At 44.2% G+C, this 16,483-nt stretch overlaps 1 protein-coding gene across 1 annotated transcript in view; it reads right to left on the bottom strand.

The window, feature by feature from the left end:
• The window catches only part of LOC114035135 (transmembrane protein 189-like), a 40,567-nt gene that overhangs the window by 23,367 nt on the left and 717 nt on the right, over nt 1–16,483 (bottom strand). The window contains exon 2 of the mRNA XM_027851128.1: nt 5,038–5,157. Coding sequence (XP_027706929.1) covers nt 5,038–5,157 — 120 coding nt within the window. The remainder of the gene's footprint in view (nt 1–5,037; nt 5,158–16,483) is intronic.

Genomic DNA, 16,483 nt, shown 5'->3' with positions numbered 1-16,483 from the left:
ACACACACACACACACACACACACACACACACACACACACACACACACACGCAGCAGATGGCTGTGACTTGAACCTATCTTCTGACTCTAAGACCAGTTTTTTTTTTTAAACAACTAAGCCATGCTAGTGTTGTCTATGCTTTCAAAGAGACCTAGGTGCCAGGGCTGCCAGTAGCCAGAAAGCCACTCTCAGGAACGTGTATGTTCCCAGTCACTAACCCATTATGACGACTTTGGGAAGCCACTCCAGAAAGGAGCCAAAGGTACAGGGTTGTGTCAGTTCCCTCATTTGTCTTTGACTTCTCCCATACAAAGATAGGCTCTCAATAGTCAGCTCAGGAATAAGAATCCAGAAGTCCCCAGGCAACTGCTTGAGGCAGCCCTGAGCATTCCCACTGCCCATCCTCTGCTGTCAACCAGGGGAGCAAAGGCTGCTGGGCCAGTTCAAGGCCACCTACAGAGGTGTTTAGACATGTTAAGGCTGAAAACACCTTCCCTCCAGGTGCTTCTTTGGAATCTTTAATGCATAAGAGTACCAAGCCCACAAAGACCAGAGACAGTGACGGATGGTCATGGATGATAAAAATTAGAGCTAGAATAGATTTAATTCAATTCAATAAATATTTATTAAGTACCTACTATGTGCTGGGCATTACACTAAGCACTTGGGGGTATGAAAAGAGGCAAAAGACAGTCCCTGCCCTAGAGAAGCTTATAATATAAACGGAGAGACAACATTTAAACAAATATATGCAAAGCAAGCTATATACCATTTTGGTATATATAGCTTGGAACTATGCCCAAAGGGCTATAAAACAATGCATATCCTTTGACACAGCAACACTAGGTCTGTATCCCAAAGAGATCAAAGGAAAAAGAAAAGGACTTCTATTGAGAGAAATTATATTAATAACCAATATCTTGGGGAGATTCAGAGGTCTCCCCTCTTTCTAAATTCCTAATTTTAAAAAGTTCTGTTTTCTTGAAGGAAATTACTGATAATGAGATTGCATTGACTTTCCCTGGCTCTCAGTCAGTCAGATCCTACTGACCTACCCAACCTTTCAAGGAATTTAATCCAGGGTGTGGGAAACTCATTGTGTTCTACTCAAGCTTAGATGGAGCCAGATCCTTTTGTCCTTTTTGAGCTGGACTTCAGGTGGACTGCGTAAAGATAGTTTTTCTGTGCAAGGATCACTCTCTCAGCCCCTTAATGACCACCTACTGTTTTCTAAGGGTATATAAACTGAATTTGATTTAAGTGAGGAAGGGCTATGCAAAGCCACCAGCTTCACTTTGTCCTCTGGAGCCATCTGAGTCCAGTGGTCAAGACAGATCAGCACAACTGGAGATGGCCCAGGATGCAGTGGGGCACCTTGACCTTTTTCAAGGTAAGGTTTGACTCAGTTTGACTGAGGCAAAGCCCATTCAGGACCCATTAACTTGCATGTCATGGCATCACCTTCTTGTTGTCCTCTTTGAGAACGATGGACAAACAGCAATCTCTGTGAGCAGAAACGGGATTGACTGCCCACTGGGGACCATACTGGAACTGTCCAGTTGGGCAACATATCTGTCTGTGTCTGCCTTCCTTTCTTCCTTCCCCTTCCTTCTGTCTACATAAGGTATTACACCCTTACCTGCTGGTGCTGTGCCCAAGGGAATGTAAATTTTAATCTCTAAAAATTTTTTTTCCTCTTAAAGACCAGCCTTAACCCCAAATCACTCTGGCTCTCACTGACCCTACTTGGTCATTGTTTGGGCCCTGACTGGCTCAGAACGAATGTAAATAACACTTGTTTCTGTTTTGGCCAGAAACCCTGAGGGTCTTCCCTTCCCAGTTTTGTTTTTGTTTTTTTTTTTTTTTTTAAATTAAAGGGGCCATCTTGAGACTCAATTCTTAAAAAGGCTTAATGGACATTGCCTTACTTAAAGTGAGAATTTAAAGACCCTGGCTTAAAAAAGGCCAAGACTTAAAGACTTAAAAAGTCTCCCACTGCATCCAGGGCCATATCCAGTCGCCCTGATCAATGTCGAGTCACTGGACCCAAATAGCTCAGGAGGAGAAAGTGAGGCTGATGACTTTGCACAACTCTGCTGTCCCTCAAATCCAATTCAATTGCCAAGTCATGTCATCTTCCTGACCTCCTGGTCTTCTTCAAGAATGAAGGACAAACAGGGCAGCTAGGTGGCACAGTGAATAGAACTCTGGTCTTGGAGTCAGGAGGACCTGAGTTTAAATCCAGCCTCAGACACTTAACACTTACTAGCTGTGTGACCTTGGGCAAGTCACTTAACCGAGATCACCTCACCAAAAAGCAGAAAAAAAAAAGAATGGACAAACCACAACCACACAACCTCTTCCAGAACAAAGAAGGACATTGTTTATTGTGAGTCCATCCTTACAATCATTTTTGGTCTAGTAAACGGCCATTCTTTTATTAATAACCCGCTGGCCTTAATAATAAAATGATTAAATTACCCAGAAACTATGTCTTTTGAACCTCTTTAAAAGTCAAAATTAGTACAAAAATATTTATAGCAGCTTTTTTTATGGTGGCAAAGAATAGGAAATTGAGGGGATGCCCATCAATTGGGGAATGGTTGAACAAATTAAGGGGCATGATTGTGATAGAATACTATTGTGCTATAAGAAAGATGAGAGGAATGGTGTCAGAAAAACCTGGGAAGACTTACATGAACTAATGTAAAGTGAAGTGAGCAGGAGAACATTGTACATAGTAACAGCAGTAATGTAACAATGATCAACTGGGAAAGACTTAGCTACTCTGATCAAAACAATAAACCAATACAATTCCAAAGGTGCCATGACAAAAAATGCTATCTCCCTCTAGAGAAAGAACTGATGAACTCTTGTGTATAGATTGAAGCATCCTTTTTTTAATATACAGAATAAATAGGAAATACTTTCAAAATAATTAATAGATATTAGATGGAATCTAATAGAACCTCCTCACTTGAAAGAGAAGGAAAATGAGGCCCAGAGAAATTAACTGGCTTCCTTAATATAATACAGTAATAGTAAATAGCAGGGCCAGAACTTGAAACTTGGTCTTCTAAATCCAATGCTCTTTTCTACTAAACTACACTGAGGTAACTTCCTAAACTCAGGTTGGAAATTCCTGCCTATCAGCTGCTACCCAGTGGCTTATCGGAATGAGAGAAGTCTTTTTGCAGGACTCCGACAACCCCAATTCCTGTTTTACAGGGACCACCGAACAAGACAGACAGAACCTTGATCAAGTTATCTAAGACCTCAGGTCATAAACTCAACCAGACCAATGTAGAGTTAAAGAGTAAACAATCTCCTCTCAGCCCCACACCAAATGTCTCATCCTCACCTAGGCTGTTTCGACACAGCACCCATGCAATAAATAAATAAAGTGAGTCTAAACGCACCAGCGGTCCCATCATGCCCCTCAAAAGAAGAGAGGGAAGCAGGAAGTGGTTTAGCATAAAAGGCCTACAGATAGTAAGCCTCAGAGTTGTAAAAAGGATGCATTAAAGGCCCTGCATGGCCTCTATGGGAGGTAGGAGGAAACGCATGCCTGGAGGTTACAGCTGGGCAGAGTTAGCCAGCGAGTTCCAGTCTTCTCCCCTTTGGGGAAGAAGCTCATAGAATCATAAAATATCAGAACTCTCAGATCTTTGAATTCAGCTGGTCCAATTTCTTCACTCGACAGACTGAAGCTGAGAAAAAAGTGACGAGTCCAAGGACACCAAGTTAATGGAAAAAAACAGGATGTGATCTAAAGCCTTCCTCTTTCCCAATTCAGGGCTCACTCTTCTACTATGCCATGCCAGTTTCTGGGCTCCCTCAGGCCCGACCAAGTCCTGCTAATTCTTCTCTAATGACTCCATATTTCTCCCTTCCTTTCCAACCCATTATCACGACCCTTGTCTGGGCCCTCATTACCACATACATGGACAACTGCAAAAGCCTTCCAAAGGTCTTTTTTTCACTCTGATTCACTCTATGCCACGTGCAAGACAGATCTTCCTAAAAGAATGCTCACAGGATTGAAAGCTGGAAGGAACCTTCGAGGCCACTAAAGTGAAGTGATTTGTTTGAAGTTGTAAGGTAGAAGAAATTTGAACCCAGGTCCTTAGACTCTGAATTCAGTGCTCTTTCCTCTATACTACACTGACAACTCTTTTCCAATCAATAAATACATATTAAAACTAGGAATTTGACCCTCCTCATCCTCAGACTTCCAGGCCTGAATTCTAGCCTGGTTCCCCTCCAGATGTTCGGTGCTAGATGCCAAAAACTACCAGATCCTACCTCTTCGCCTCACCCCCACCCAAGACATCTTGAATTTAAAAGAGGATTTTGATTTATAAGGGGGAAAAGTCTAAATTCATAAATAACCTGAGACTAAAATTAATCAAATAGTAGAGAAAGAAAGATACCCAGGACAGTTTCCTTAATCTTTCTTATCTAGATAAAGATCTTAGCTTCTTGGCTCCTATAATGGCACAAGGCCATGAGCCTTTTGCTTGATCACATTACACGATTTAAAAAAGTGCCGCGCAAACCATATTATATAAATCATCACTAGAACAAGGATCCTTAGAGATCAATGTATGCAATCTCTCTCTGAGAGAGAAAGAGAGAAAGAGAGAGAGAGAGAGAGAGAGAGAGAGAGAGAGAGAGAGAGAGAGAGAGAGAGAGAGGGAGAGAGGGAGAGAGGGAGGGAGGGAGGGAGAGAGAGAGAGAGAGCGCTCAAAGATATGCACTGATTTGTCTAGGATCACAGTTTGTAGCAGGGACAAGAGTCACTGAAAGGATACATGACAAATCCAGTGTTCTGTTTACCACTCCACCTTGCCTTTCCATAAGCTTGCTTCTCTGCCCCCTCCCCTGGCCACTTTTCCCCAGGGGTCAGCATTACGTGATCCAGGATACAGTTTTAGAGGTACACACCGCACACAGATTGAAGCCACACAGACACCTCCCTTCCCCTCTCCCCCTGCTCAGGTCACAGAAAAGTCTTCATTTGTTCATACACTCACATATTCCCAGCAGCACCAGATGTGTGTGCTCCAGGCTGGCAAGCCGCAGGAGATGGCACAGATTGAAGGTGATGAGGGAGAAGCAGAGGATCACGCAGCACCATTCCTGGAGCCGCTTGCCTGTGGGGGGCACAGAGGAAGAGAGGCTGTTGAATCGGGTACTGTACTATGCCGGGTTGAAGCACTCCTGTTAGAGACACAGGTCTAAGCTAGGGATGACTGATGGATGGGAGCTCAGCCAGTATCCACTCCCCCTCAGGGTTTTGGTTATCCCCTATATCTGTCCAAGGGAGGACTTTTGGAAGGCTTTGTCTGCTAGGAGCTGGGCAGGGTGCACTGTAGCTCCTGGAGGCTGGAAAAGAACTGGATGTTCCCATGGAGAGGTCAGACAAAGACAGAAATCATTGCTCTTCCCACCCTGACCCAAAAGAAAAAAAAGAACACTGGACTTGGTTAGCAGGCCTAGGTTTGAAGCCTGGCTCTGATATTTGCCAGCTGTGTGCCAAGCTTCCCTTGGGCAAGTCACTTTCTGAGCCTCAGTTTCTGCATTTGAAAAGTGGGGTTACTAACAGGTCACTCCTTATGTCAGAGGGCTCTGATAAAGTATTATTTTTTATAAATTTTAAAGAGTTAAGGAGCTGTTATGAGCATTATTTCTTCTCAATGTAAAGGACACTGGACAGCCCAGTCACGAAGCTTCTAAAAAGAGAAGTCCATACTCACTGTTTCTGCTTTCTTATCTTATACCTTAACCCTTTACAGTCTGGCTTTCAGGAGCAATCAGTGTAGGACAGTAAAAAGAGCACTGAATTTGGAGCCAGAGGCCCTGGGTATAAATCCTTCATCTGCTATGTGTTATTCATGTGACCTTGGGCAAGTCATTTCTCTTTTTCTAGGTTTTACTTTCTCCAAATGCAAAATGAAAGCATTGGACTAGACATCTCTCAGGTCCTTCCAGCTATAAATACTATGCTCTTATGAAGTCCACTTTTCTGAAACTAGTTTCTCTCTAGAAAGCAGGTCCCAATGATCACATCCAAAGGCATTTTGCTCAGGTCACATTTACCTAGATCTGCCTACAACAAACACTACGACCATCCCTGGTTTCTTGAAGCTCCAGCCTTTCTCCTGTCTTCCATGATAGTGCATCCTCTTGTCCTAGATGCAGACAGCTCCCAAGGCTCAGTCATTGACCCTTCTACATTGGCTTTGTCTCCCTCAGATCACTCATCTCACTAATTTAACTACTGCTACCTCCAGGACAGTGACTCCCAAATCTATATCCACAGAGTTGACTGCTGACCTGACTTCTATTACTCTATCTCTAAATGCCTACTGGATATCTCTGCCTAGTCATCCCACCAGGACCTCAAACTCATGCATACGCCCCTTAAAAATAACTCCCTTTTTGGACTTTTTCTGTTAATTGTACCATAATTTTCCACTTGTTCTTGCACATAATACATGTCTGTTGAACTGAAAAAGTGAATGGCAACTTTTTTTTACTTCTCCTACTGTTCTCATATCCAATCAATAACCAAGTCCTGTAGAGCTTTCTTTAATGTTACTCCACCTGTCCCTTCTTTCCTGTCCCACTACCAACATCTTTGTCCAGGCCCTCATCACCTCATGACTGCACGTACCACTTTGATACATTCCTAACAGGTCTTGCTGAAACAATCCATCTCACACCACACTTTCACATAGTTTTTCCTAGTAAGGTAACTTATTACCTATGTGGCCTTGGACAAGGCACTTTTCTTCTCTGGGCCTCAGTTCCCTCTTCTACTCAATGAGGGGTTGGACACTAGAAGAATCCGTAAACAATATTTACTGTTTGATGTAGAGAAGTCACTTCAAAGTATACCTCAAGGAGACCAAAGATAGAGTGCAAAGTCTTATCTATATAATACTATTTATAGCAACACTTTTTGTGGTAGTAAGCAACTGGAAGCAAAGTAGGTACTTTTTGACTGGGGAATGGATGTGACTGGCCAAATTGTGGTATATGATCACAGCAGAATATATAAGACTTTGTATGTCTCTCTGTGTGTGTATAAAAGACTGTATATAAGACAGAATACATAAGAATATATAAGACTGTAAGAAATGACAAAATGTGTAGGATTCAGGGAAAACTTGTATGAACTGAAACACAATGAAGGAAGCAGAACCAGAGGAATAATTTTGACAATGACCAACATAAGGTCAAGAGAAACAGAACTGAAAGAAATCATAACTTGATCAATGCCTGTGACTGATGACTCCAAAGGACTGATTCGGACAAACGCTTCTCTCCTTTCAGAGGACAGGTGGTTGAGCAGAGGTGTGGCTGTTGAGGTGTGTGTGTGTGTGTTGGGGGGACAGGAGTATAGAGAGAAAAGATCATTGGGAAGTGACAGTAATATTAGACATTCATTAACATGAGTGTTTGAAGAATGAAAACAAATCAAGTCAACAAACATTTACAAATTCTCAGGATGTACAAAGCTGAGGACTTTGCACATGACAATTCCGGACAAACACCTTAATTCCTGTACTATCCTCCTCTCCCCAACTTATCCCCCACTGCCTACAATCTAAAGACTAAATTCAAGACCTTTCATAAGATGACCCCCAAGAACAAAGACCACTTGTTGATCATCTACCACATGCAAAGCATAGTGAAGGAAACAAGGATAAACAAGCTACAAATTCTGCCCTCAAGGTACTTATAATTCAGGAAAAACAATTTACATTTCTATAGAAGTTTCAGATTCCCAAAGCATTGTCCCCATAACAATCTTGAAAGCTAGAGAGGGGTAATATTATTTCTATTTTGCAGATGACGCCAATGGGGATCAGGAAGGGGAAATGACTTGCCCAGGGTAACACAGCTATCAAGATTAGGATTTGAATCTAGGTCTCATGACTCAAAGTCCCAGAGGTCTTCTCATTATACAAAGGCACTTCATACAAACAACTCTAATTTAAAAACAAGCTATAAGAAGCTCATAGCCAGCTACCAACAAAGTATCTTTCCAAGATTATAACTCATTTTCTCAAGGATTTATCCCATAAAACAGCCCTGGAAGGTTAAGCAATGAAAAAGATCCCTGTCCCGAAGAGAAGGAATAACTTGTCCTATGTCACAGAGATTTGAACCCAGGGTCTATGAATGGAAATCCAGTGGTCTACTAGACCACAACACTTTTTAACGTTATTTCCCTACCTGTGCCTGCTACAGACTGATTGGCTTTCCGTCTTCTCTGTGTTCCTGCACGGAGTGCCTTCTTCTGGTCTCTTCCCTATTTAAGTTCTACTGTCCCTCTAAGGCCCGAACCAGGCCCAGCCCCACCCTGCCCCAACTCAGAGGTCTGTCTCCACTCTGATCTCCGAAGAGTAATTAATGACTATATCACTCAGTGGCTTCTAAGCCTCTTTTTTTTTTTATTTTAGACTAAAATACTAAAACATAAATACACAATAAGAAACGAAAAAGAAACATATCAACTTAAATAGAAAATAAAAGACAAATATGTTATGTGCACAGCAGAATACAAGGGGATTCAAAATACACAGCAATAAATTTCCATTTCAAGAAAGCCAATATAATAAATACTACACATTGTGTTGAGAGTTGTCCATGTTTTCTTCGTTTCCTTTTAAGTTCTTTTGTTCTCTACTGCGGAAGTTTTTACTTTGTTGTTTTTCCCTTCTCCCTCGCCCCTACAATTAAGCGTGGATATATTTATATATACATACATGTATACATATATGCACACACACATATATACATATATAAACATATACTTTCCCTAACAAATTCTACTCCTGATCTTTGTTTCTATGTTTGTGCATATCTCTAATTTCCTATCCTTCCTGACTCCTCTACTTTACCTCTACCTGATACCTTGCCCTACCTATGACTTAACCTACAACCCCCCTCCCCAAGGATCCCTCTCTTATCCTCCTATTCCCATAAATCTAGACACCCTTATACACTTCGCTTTGACTTACTTCCTCACCTGCCCGCTTTAGTCTACCTGATCAGAGCTACTGAATGCCTTTCCAGAGCTGGAAAGGACCTCAGAAGAAAGGCTGGGAGAGCTGCCAGGACCATAGAGATCATTCCAGTCCCACTCACTCATTTGAGCGGTGAAATAAAGTTCTAGCCAGAGACCAGCTCTCCCAGCTCCTGCTGTGTAGCTCCTTCCATTCTATCTCACTTCTGCCTTCTTCCAGTTTCTCCATTTCTTCCATTTGTCACTATGGAGAATTTTAAGGAGTTTCTTTCCTTAACCTTTATCACAGCCCTAGCCTTTTCTATTTCCTAAGTAATTAAGTTGAGGCTGGAAGAGACAAACATTCATTACTCATCAGACTCAGGCCTAGAGTGGGATGGATACTCAATGATGGCAGAATTTGGCAAATGGTGGTCAAGAAGCTCATCAGTGCTCATGTTTCCACTGCAGAAGGACATGAAAATTCTGAGAAGGCAGCTCAGAAACACTAATATGGCAGCTTGACAGACTCAAGAACCAGGAGACTATTCCAGGGACTTAGAATAACCAGAACACTGAGTACAATGGCACAAAGGATCATGAGATCTAGATCTTGTTTTTGTTTTGGTGAGGCAGCTGGGGTTAAGTGACTTGCCCAGGGTCACACAGCTAGTAAATTTTATATGTCTGAGGCTGGATTTGAACACAGGTCCTCCTGACTCCAAGGCTGAATGGAGCTCTATCCACTGTGCCACCTAGCTGCCCCCATGAGATCTAGATCTTAAAGATATCTAGTTCCATCTCCTCACTCTAGAGATGAGGAAACAGACCCAAGGTCATGCAGCTGTTGTTATGTTCCTCTTTTGTTAGAAAGAGGACCAATGAGGCATCACAGGTGATGTCTCCATCTGAGGCAGAGTTGCACAGAGTCGTTGGCCTCACTCTCTCTTCCAGAGTCAAAGTCCAGCGGCAAGACAGAAGTCAAGATAACCGGCGATGGTCTGGGATGCAGTGGGTGACCTGGAGTTCTCTAGGTCTTACCAAGCTCTAAGTGCTCCACAGCACCTGCTTCAGCTGCTTTCATGGTCATTGAAATAAACTCTTCTCATATGTCCATTCCACAGGGAGAAGTGGGTTCCTTCACGTGCTTGGGGAAGACATCCCCCTAACTCAACAACGGTTCTGAGACCCATTGGTTACCCTCTACCTGGCTAGCCCATCTGCTGAGATGATTTTACCCAGGGTGTGGGTGCTGTCCATGCTATAGCTTTTTGGAGCCACAGGTGAGAGTTGGTTTAAAGGTGGATGAGCGGCCCTGAAAAGGGCTTGGCAAGCCCTCACACCAGAGGTTCGAGCCTTCCCTGAACACCCCCTACACGCTTCATGCAGCTAATAACTGCAGAACTAAATCCTATGATTTTAAATACCATATTATTTTCACTACACCCTACTGCCTTCCGAGAAGGCAGCGCAGAAACAGAGAGTGACAAGGACTGATTTGCAGGCAGCTTATCAGTGTCATCAGAGGAAGGAGACACAGGGGATTGATATATGGGACTGTGCAGAAACTGGGCAAGATTCAAGCTGATAATACTGAACATGGACTCCAAGAGGAAAACCATCTGAAGAAATCTCTGGCTCATCTATAGTTAAGCCTGAGCCTCCTTTGGGGGTAGGGGTGGGTGGGGAGAAGGAGTCTTCTCTACCAATCTGGCTTCCTACATACTCCTGCAGTTGTTTGGTGGAAAAAAAGAGATAAGGGGCAGCGAGGTGGCGCAGCGGATAGAGCACTGGCCCTGAAGTCAGGAGGACCTGAGTTCAAATCCGGCCTCAGACCAAACACTTGACACTTACTAGCTGTGTGACCCTGGGCAAGTCACTTAACCCCAACTGCCTAAGCAAATAAAAAAAAAAAAAAACCAGAGAGAGAGAGATAAGAAACTCAACCAGCAGTCAGGGGATCCAGATTCTAGACCTGGTTCTGCCTCACATTCACTATGTCTCAACTTATTTTGTAAAATGGGTGGTTAGCTTCAATGACCTCTAAATTCCCATGCTGCTCTTCTAAAACTATATTCTTGTACAATAACAATGAGGCAGCTCAATGGTGCAGTGTATGAAGTGCCAGGCCTGGAGTCAGGAAGGGACACTCGCTAGCTGTGACCCTAGGCAAGTCACTTACTCCTCTTTGCCTCAGTTTCTTCCTCTGTAAAATGAGCTGGAGAAGGCACACCACTCCAACATCTTCACCAAGAAAACCCCAAATGTACTCAGACACAACTGAACAACTAGAATAATGACCTATTTACACCCCAAATCTCTGCCCAGAAGACAAGGAGGGAGGGGGAGAGGGAGAGAGAGAGAGAGAGAGAACACATACAAGAACAGGACAAAATAGCTGTGGCTAAAGCAACAGTGTTGGCCTGGGAGTTGGGAGGCTTGGATTCTAGTACTAGCTGTTATGTACCAGCTGGAAGGTCACTGTCTCCTCTCTTAGCTCTATGTTCTAGATCCTTCCAACCCTGGCATTCTGTGACTCTAGAGACACAAGACTGACTCCTGGCTGACTTTCCCCAACACAACAGGATCCATGTCACAAGAAAATTGACACGGTCTGAAAAATGGAGCTGGAAATACCAGAAGGTAGGATGCAGGGACCTGAATAGGTGGGTGGTGACTAGCAGTCTCTGAGACACAGAGGCAGCTTTAGGATTCTCACTTGTCCACCCCCACCCCAAACCCCAACTTCCAATATTTCCCGAGGAGTGGCTGGGCTATTTGGCATTTAGAAAGCAGTTCTGAGCAATGCCAACCTGTTCTTTTCCCTTTCTGGTTCCTGTTTGCAACTAGAAACCTTGGTTTTAAATCGAATAAATCAACAGAAAGGAAATCTGGAACTGATGTGTAGGATGTGGGGAAAATGGATACAAGGGCTGATTTCTGTCAGTTCTACTGAGTTTCAGAGACATACTGAGCGAGAGAGGTGGCAGGAAGAAGCAGTAGCTGTTTGACCATAACAAGGCGGGAAGAGGAGCTTTGGGTCTGATGTCCTCCCTATCAAAATATACCCTCTCCTTCCTGGCCTCAACTCACTTGTCATTCAGAAAATCATCTGATTTAGAACTAGAAGAAATATTAGACTTCATCCAGTACAACTCCCTCACTGAACAGATGAGAAAACTGAGGTCCAGAGAGGTAAGTTTAATTGCCCAAGAACACAGGCAGTAATTAGCAGGGCTGGGAATTAAACCTAGCTCCTGACTCCAAAACCAATCCTCTTTTACTAGAACATGCTGTCTCACATAATTTCAGGGTTGGAAGGGACCTCCAAGATCACCTGGTCCATCTACCTGCAGCAGAGTCCTGCAGCGGTCAATAGAAGTAGCACCTTGGGACAAGAGGCTTCACTTTTGTTTCACTGACTCTGCTTTACCCTCCTGGTGACTGAACAAAAAACATATAACCCTCCCAGTCCCAAGGAGTGGAGAAACTCAGATGAGTCACCAACATATTTCCTCTGGAAGCTCCTTCCTGTCAGTGTTTCAAATCCCCATGAAGCTGAGGGCTGGGCTGGCCTCGGGTCCAGTCATAGGGAAACTGCCTACTGCAGGAAGATGGAAAGCAAGGTGAAACAGGGAACCAAGGTACTCATTCACTCCCTAGAGGCTGAGACCTAGGTTTCTCATCCCTGCTGTGGCCAAACACTCTCAAAGCACTTACAGATCTAGGCCTGACAGCAATGGAGGTTTCAATGTTTAGAGGGAGGAGGGGAGAGGAGGTACCTGGGAACCCCAGGGTCAGACTTGTGTAAACAACACAAAACAAACTCTAACCTAGGAAACACCAGCCAGGCAAGTCATCAAGAGCTTCCCTCCTACTCCTATGAAAATTCTCCCATTAGGGAAGAAAAATAAAGCACACAGTCACCACTCCGTACATTCTCCAACTTCTACCATTCACCCAAGGGGTAGGTAACGTCTGACTGGAAAGCAGAGCAGTCCTGGGACTAACACAGAAGTCTGAGTTTAAAGGTCAGGCCCAGGACCATCCCCTCCATCTCTATGGCAGAAATGAACTAACCTTTTAGGGATCCTAGGAAAAAGGGGGTCAGGCTAGAACTAGCCAGCCCTTTGCTACACACCTTCTTTCTTTACCCTCACCAAAAGCCTAGCATGTTTGGTAACCTCTTAAGATATTGCTGAATGAAGTTCCTCCTCTGAAAAATGAGTGAGTGGCTTCAACAAGCGAGGGCCTATGTGCAAAGCACCATATCCTCAAAGCTGCTGAGGATACAGAACAAAATTGAATTAGTCTCTGACCTCGAATAAATATAGCACCAGGTAAATAATACAGGCAGCTATGTGGCACAGTGCAAAGAGTGTTGGGCCTGGAGTCAGAAGGATTGAGTTCAAATCCAGTCTCAGGCACTTACTAGCTATGTGCCTCTGGACAAATCATTTAACCCTGTTTGCCTCAGTTTCTTCATCTGTAAAATGAGCTGGAGAAGGAAATGGCAAACCACCACAGTATGTCTACCAAGGAACCTCCCTCCAGCACACCCACCCCCACCCCAAGAGGTCAAGCTGACTGAACAACTCAGGAGGGAGTGAACACTTAACTGGGAGGGGAGGGGGAGAGAGGAGAGGGAAGAGGGTTGGGAAAGGTTTAGGGAAGGCTTCAAGTAGAAGGTAATAACTGAATTGAGCCTTTCAGATCAAGATTATAAGAGATGATTTCCACAGTTGTCATAACATTCTACTATCATCCCTTCTGGTCCTGACTATGATTCCATGACTCCTATGGTACGATCTTGGGGTCCTCACCATACTGTGTGGCAGGAGAGCTGATTTTCCCAGCCTGTTAGCTGCCTGGAGAGTTGGAGCAAAGGGCCAGCTGCCAGCCAACACCCTGCCTTTACAGAGTGGCAGTGCAGAAAGGGGTCCCTTGGTTCCATGCCTAGCATGGTCATGAAAATCCTGTCCATACTGACCTGCCCAGTCCATACCTCAGACTGTGGCAAAATATTAATGCTGGGGCAGCTAGGTGGAGCACTGAATAGAGCTCCAGCCTTGGAGTCAGGAGGATCTGAGTTCAAATCTGGCCTCAGCCACTTGACACTAGCTGTGTGACACCGGGCATACCACTTAACCCCAATTGCCTCACCAAAAAGCAAAAAAAAAAAAAAAGAAAGAAATAGATTCTCTGGTTCAATCCTTCATTTTATAGGGAACAGGGAGGCCCAGAGCGTGGAAACTGACTTGCCCAAAGTCAAACAGAAAGCTAGTGGCAGAAAGAGGTCTTCCAGGGGCATAAGGGGTAATCTAGCTTGCTCATCACCCACACTGGCTTGTGTCAGGAAGATAAACTACAAAGTGTTTCCTTAGGCCTTTCAGCATTCTGGGTCATAGATCTCCTTTATTCCAACCCCTGCCAAAAATAGGTGCTCTAGAGGAAATGGGGAAATAGGATTTTAAAGCTCATCTCCTACTCTGTTCCATAGGAATATCTGCAGGCCCAAGGGCTGCCTAACCACAAAGTAATCTCAAGGTCAGGAAAAAAGTCACAATCAGGATGGAGACCTTACTAAAAAGAATTCTGAGAAACCAGACTAACCAGAGACCAGAAGTCAGGAGCAAATACTAACACCACATTTTCCATTCTAGTTCTGCCCTAGCCTTGCTCGCTCTGATTTCTCTCAAGTTTATCTTGGTCCCTGGAGTCTGGGACATCAGGTCTGGTGATGAGGGCTGCGCAAACATACCAGAGCCATTTTTTATGAGTTGGGCCCTTACTAGGCACTGTGCTCGATGAAATCAGATGTCCAGCTACTTGGGTAGCAGTCAAAGCAAAAGATATGCAGTAACCAGGAAGTTGGGTGAGGAGGGGAGGAAGACAAATTGGTGCTTCCCTTCAGGAGGGTCAGAGAAAAGTCAGAGTTCAGGTAGGATTTAAAGTGGAGAGAACAGTGGTCTGTCACCAGATAGATGGCCAAAGTGCAGAGTTCGGCGTGTTGCCCTGGGGAAAGGGACGTGTGCATTCCGTGAGGGTGGAGAGATATAGGAGGAAGGAGGTATTGTAATTAGGCTGGAGAATGGTGGCCGAAGGTCAGGGCTCAATAATCATAGAATCATAGAATAGTTCCTGAGAGAAGGGACTTCAGATAGTACGTAGTCCAAATTCTTCTCTTTAATAAAGAAAACTGAGCTCAGAAAGAACAAAGGACTTGGCCCAAGGTCATTCATTTAGTTAATAGCAAAGCTGGGCCTAGGACCTGGGTCTCCAGACTTTCAATTCTGTGCTCTTTCCACTATTCAAAACTAAAGGTTAGTGATCAGTCCAAAAGAAAGCTGGGGGCTCTCACCTCATTTATTCAACCATTCATTCATTCATTCTAAGCACCATTATACCCAGAACACTGTGCTGAGCATTGAAGGAGATAAGACACAGCCCTTGCCTCACAGAGCTTGGAGAAAACACCTAGCATATCTAGAGATTTACAGTTTTCAAAGCACTTATTTTCACCACAACCACAATAATGAGGAGGGGCACACCAGCATCAGTCTACCTCTGAGTGACCCTATGAACTTGGGGCAGTCCAGACATGCCTCAGGGCTCCTAAGCTGAATAAGAGGAGCTGTGCCATTAACGGGGGGGGGGCTGATACCAACCCATGTAGAGGCCCTGCTTTGCACAACAGCTAACACAGACCTCTTATGTACAGCAGATGCCCAATTAATCTAGATGATGAAGCAACGAGGGGAAAAAAATGACAAGGCATTTTGCAAACAAAGGATTGTCTCACTGCAGTGGCAACTCTGAAGGTTTCAGCTTTGGGCATGATAGGGAAGGAACTGTTTGGCCACCTGACCAAATGTCATGATGCCTTTATTAAAGCACTAGCCCCATCATCCTCCAGGGGAAGGAATGCAATCATCTAGCCTGTGAAATGCCAGTAGCACCCTGCCAACTTCCTTCTCCCCTCATTTAGGTATCACAATTCTATCACTTGAGATTTGCTGGGAGAAAAGCCAGAGAACCCCAGGGGCTTTGAATAGGGAAAAGAGTTAGGCCTAGAGCAAAGGCCAAAGAATGGAGAGGATGGGGGTTCGTGGGGACACAGGGCTGTAATCCCCTTAACGAAGGAAGTAGAAAGGGTCCCCAGCACAAAGATGACAAAGCTTTGGAAATCTCTAGGTAGGAAGATCTTGAAGGAGAAAGGTAAAAGGACCTAAGGAATAAGAGTTGAAGCATTTGAATTAGAGGCATTGGAGATGCTGATGTTGCCCTTTGATAGAAGGGTAGAATCTGTGAGTCCCCTGAATGTAAAAAGAGCACATGAGCTAGAAGGAGGCCCAAGTCCACTGGAGGTGGGCGTGGGGAGGGGTCTCCCTTGTCTAAACTGGGCATAGGGGAAAGAGGGATGGTTGGAATCTTGGAAAAGCTGAACTTCAGGCCTTTAGGGG

The sequence above is a fragment of the Vombatus ursinus genome, unplaced genomic scaffold, assembly GCF_900497805.2.
Source record: "Vombatus ursinus unplaced genomic scaffold, bare-nosed wombat genome assembly UNPS02000580.1, whole genome shotgun sequence".
Lineage (NCBI taxonomy): Eukaryota > Metazoa > Chordata > Mammalia > Diprotodontia > Vombatidae > Vombatus > Vombatus ursinus.
The sequence above is the reverse complement of the archived record's forward strand: the minus strand, read 5'-3'. Positions and strand labels throughout refer to the sequence as shown.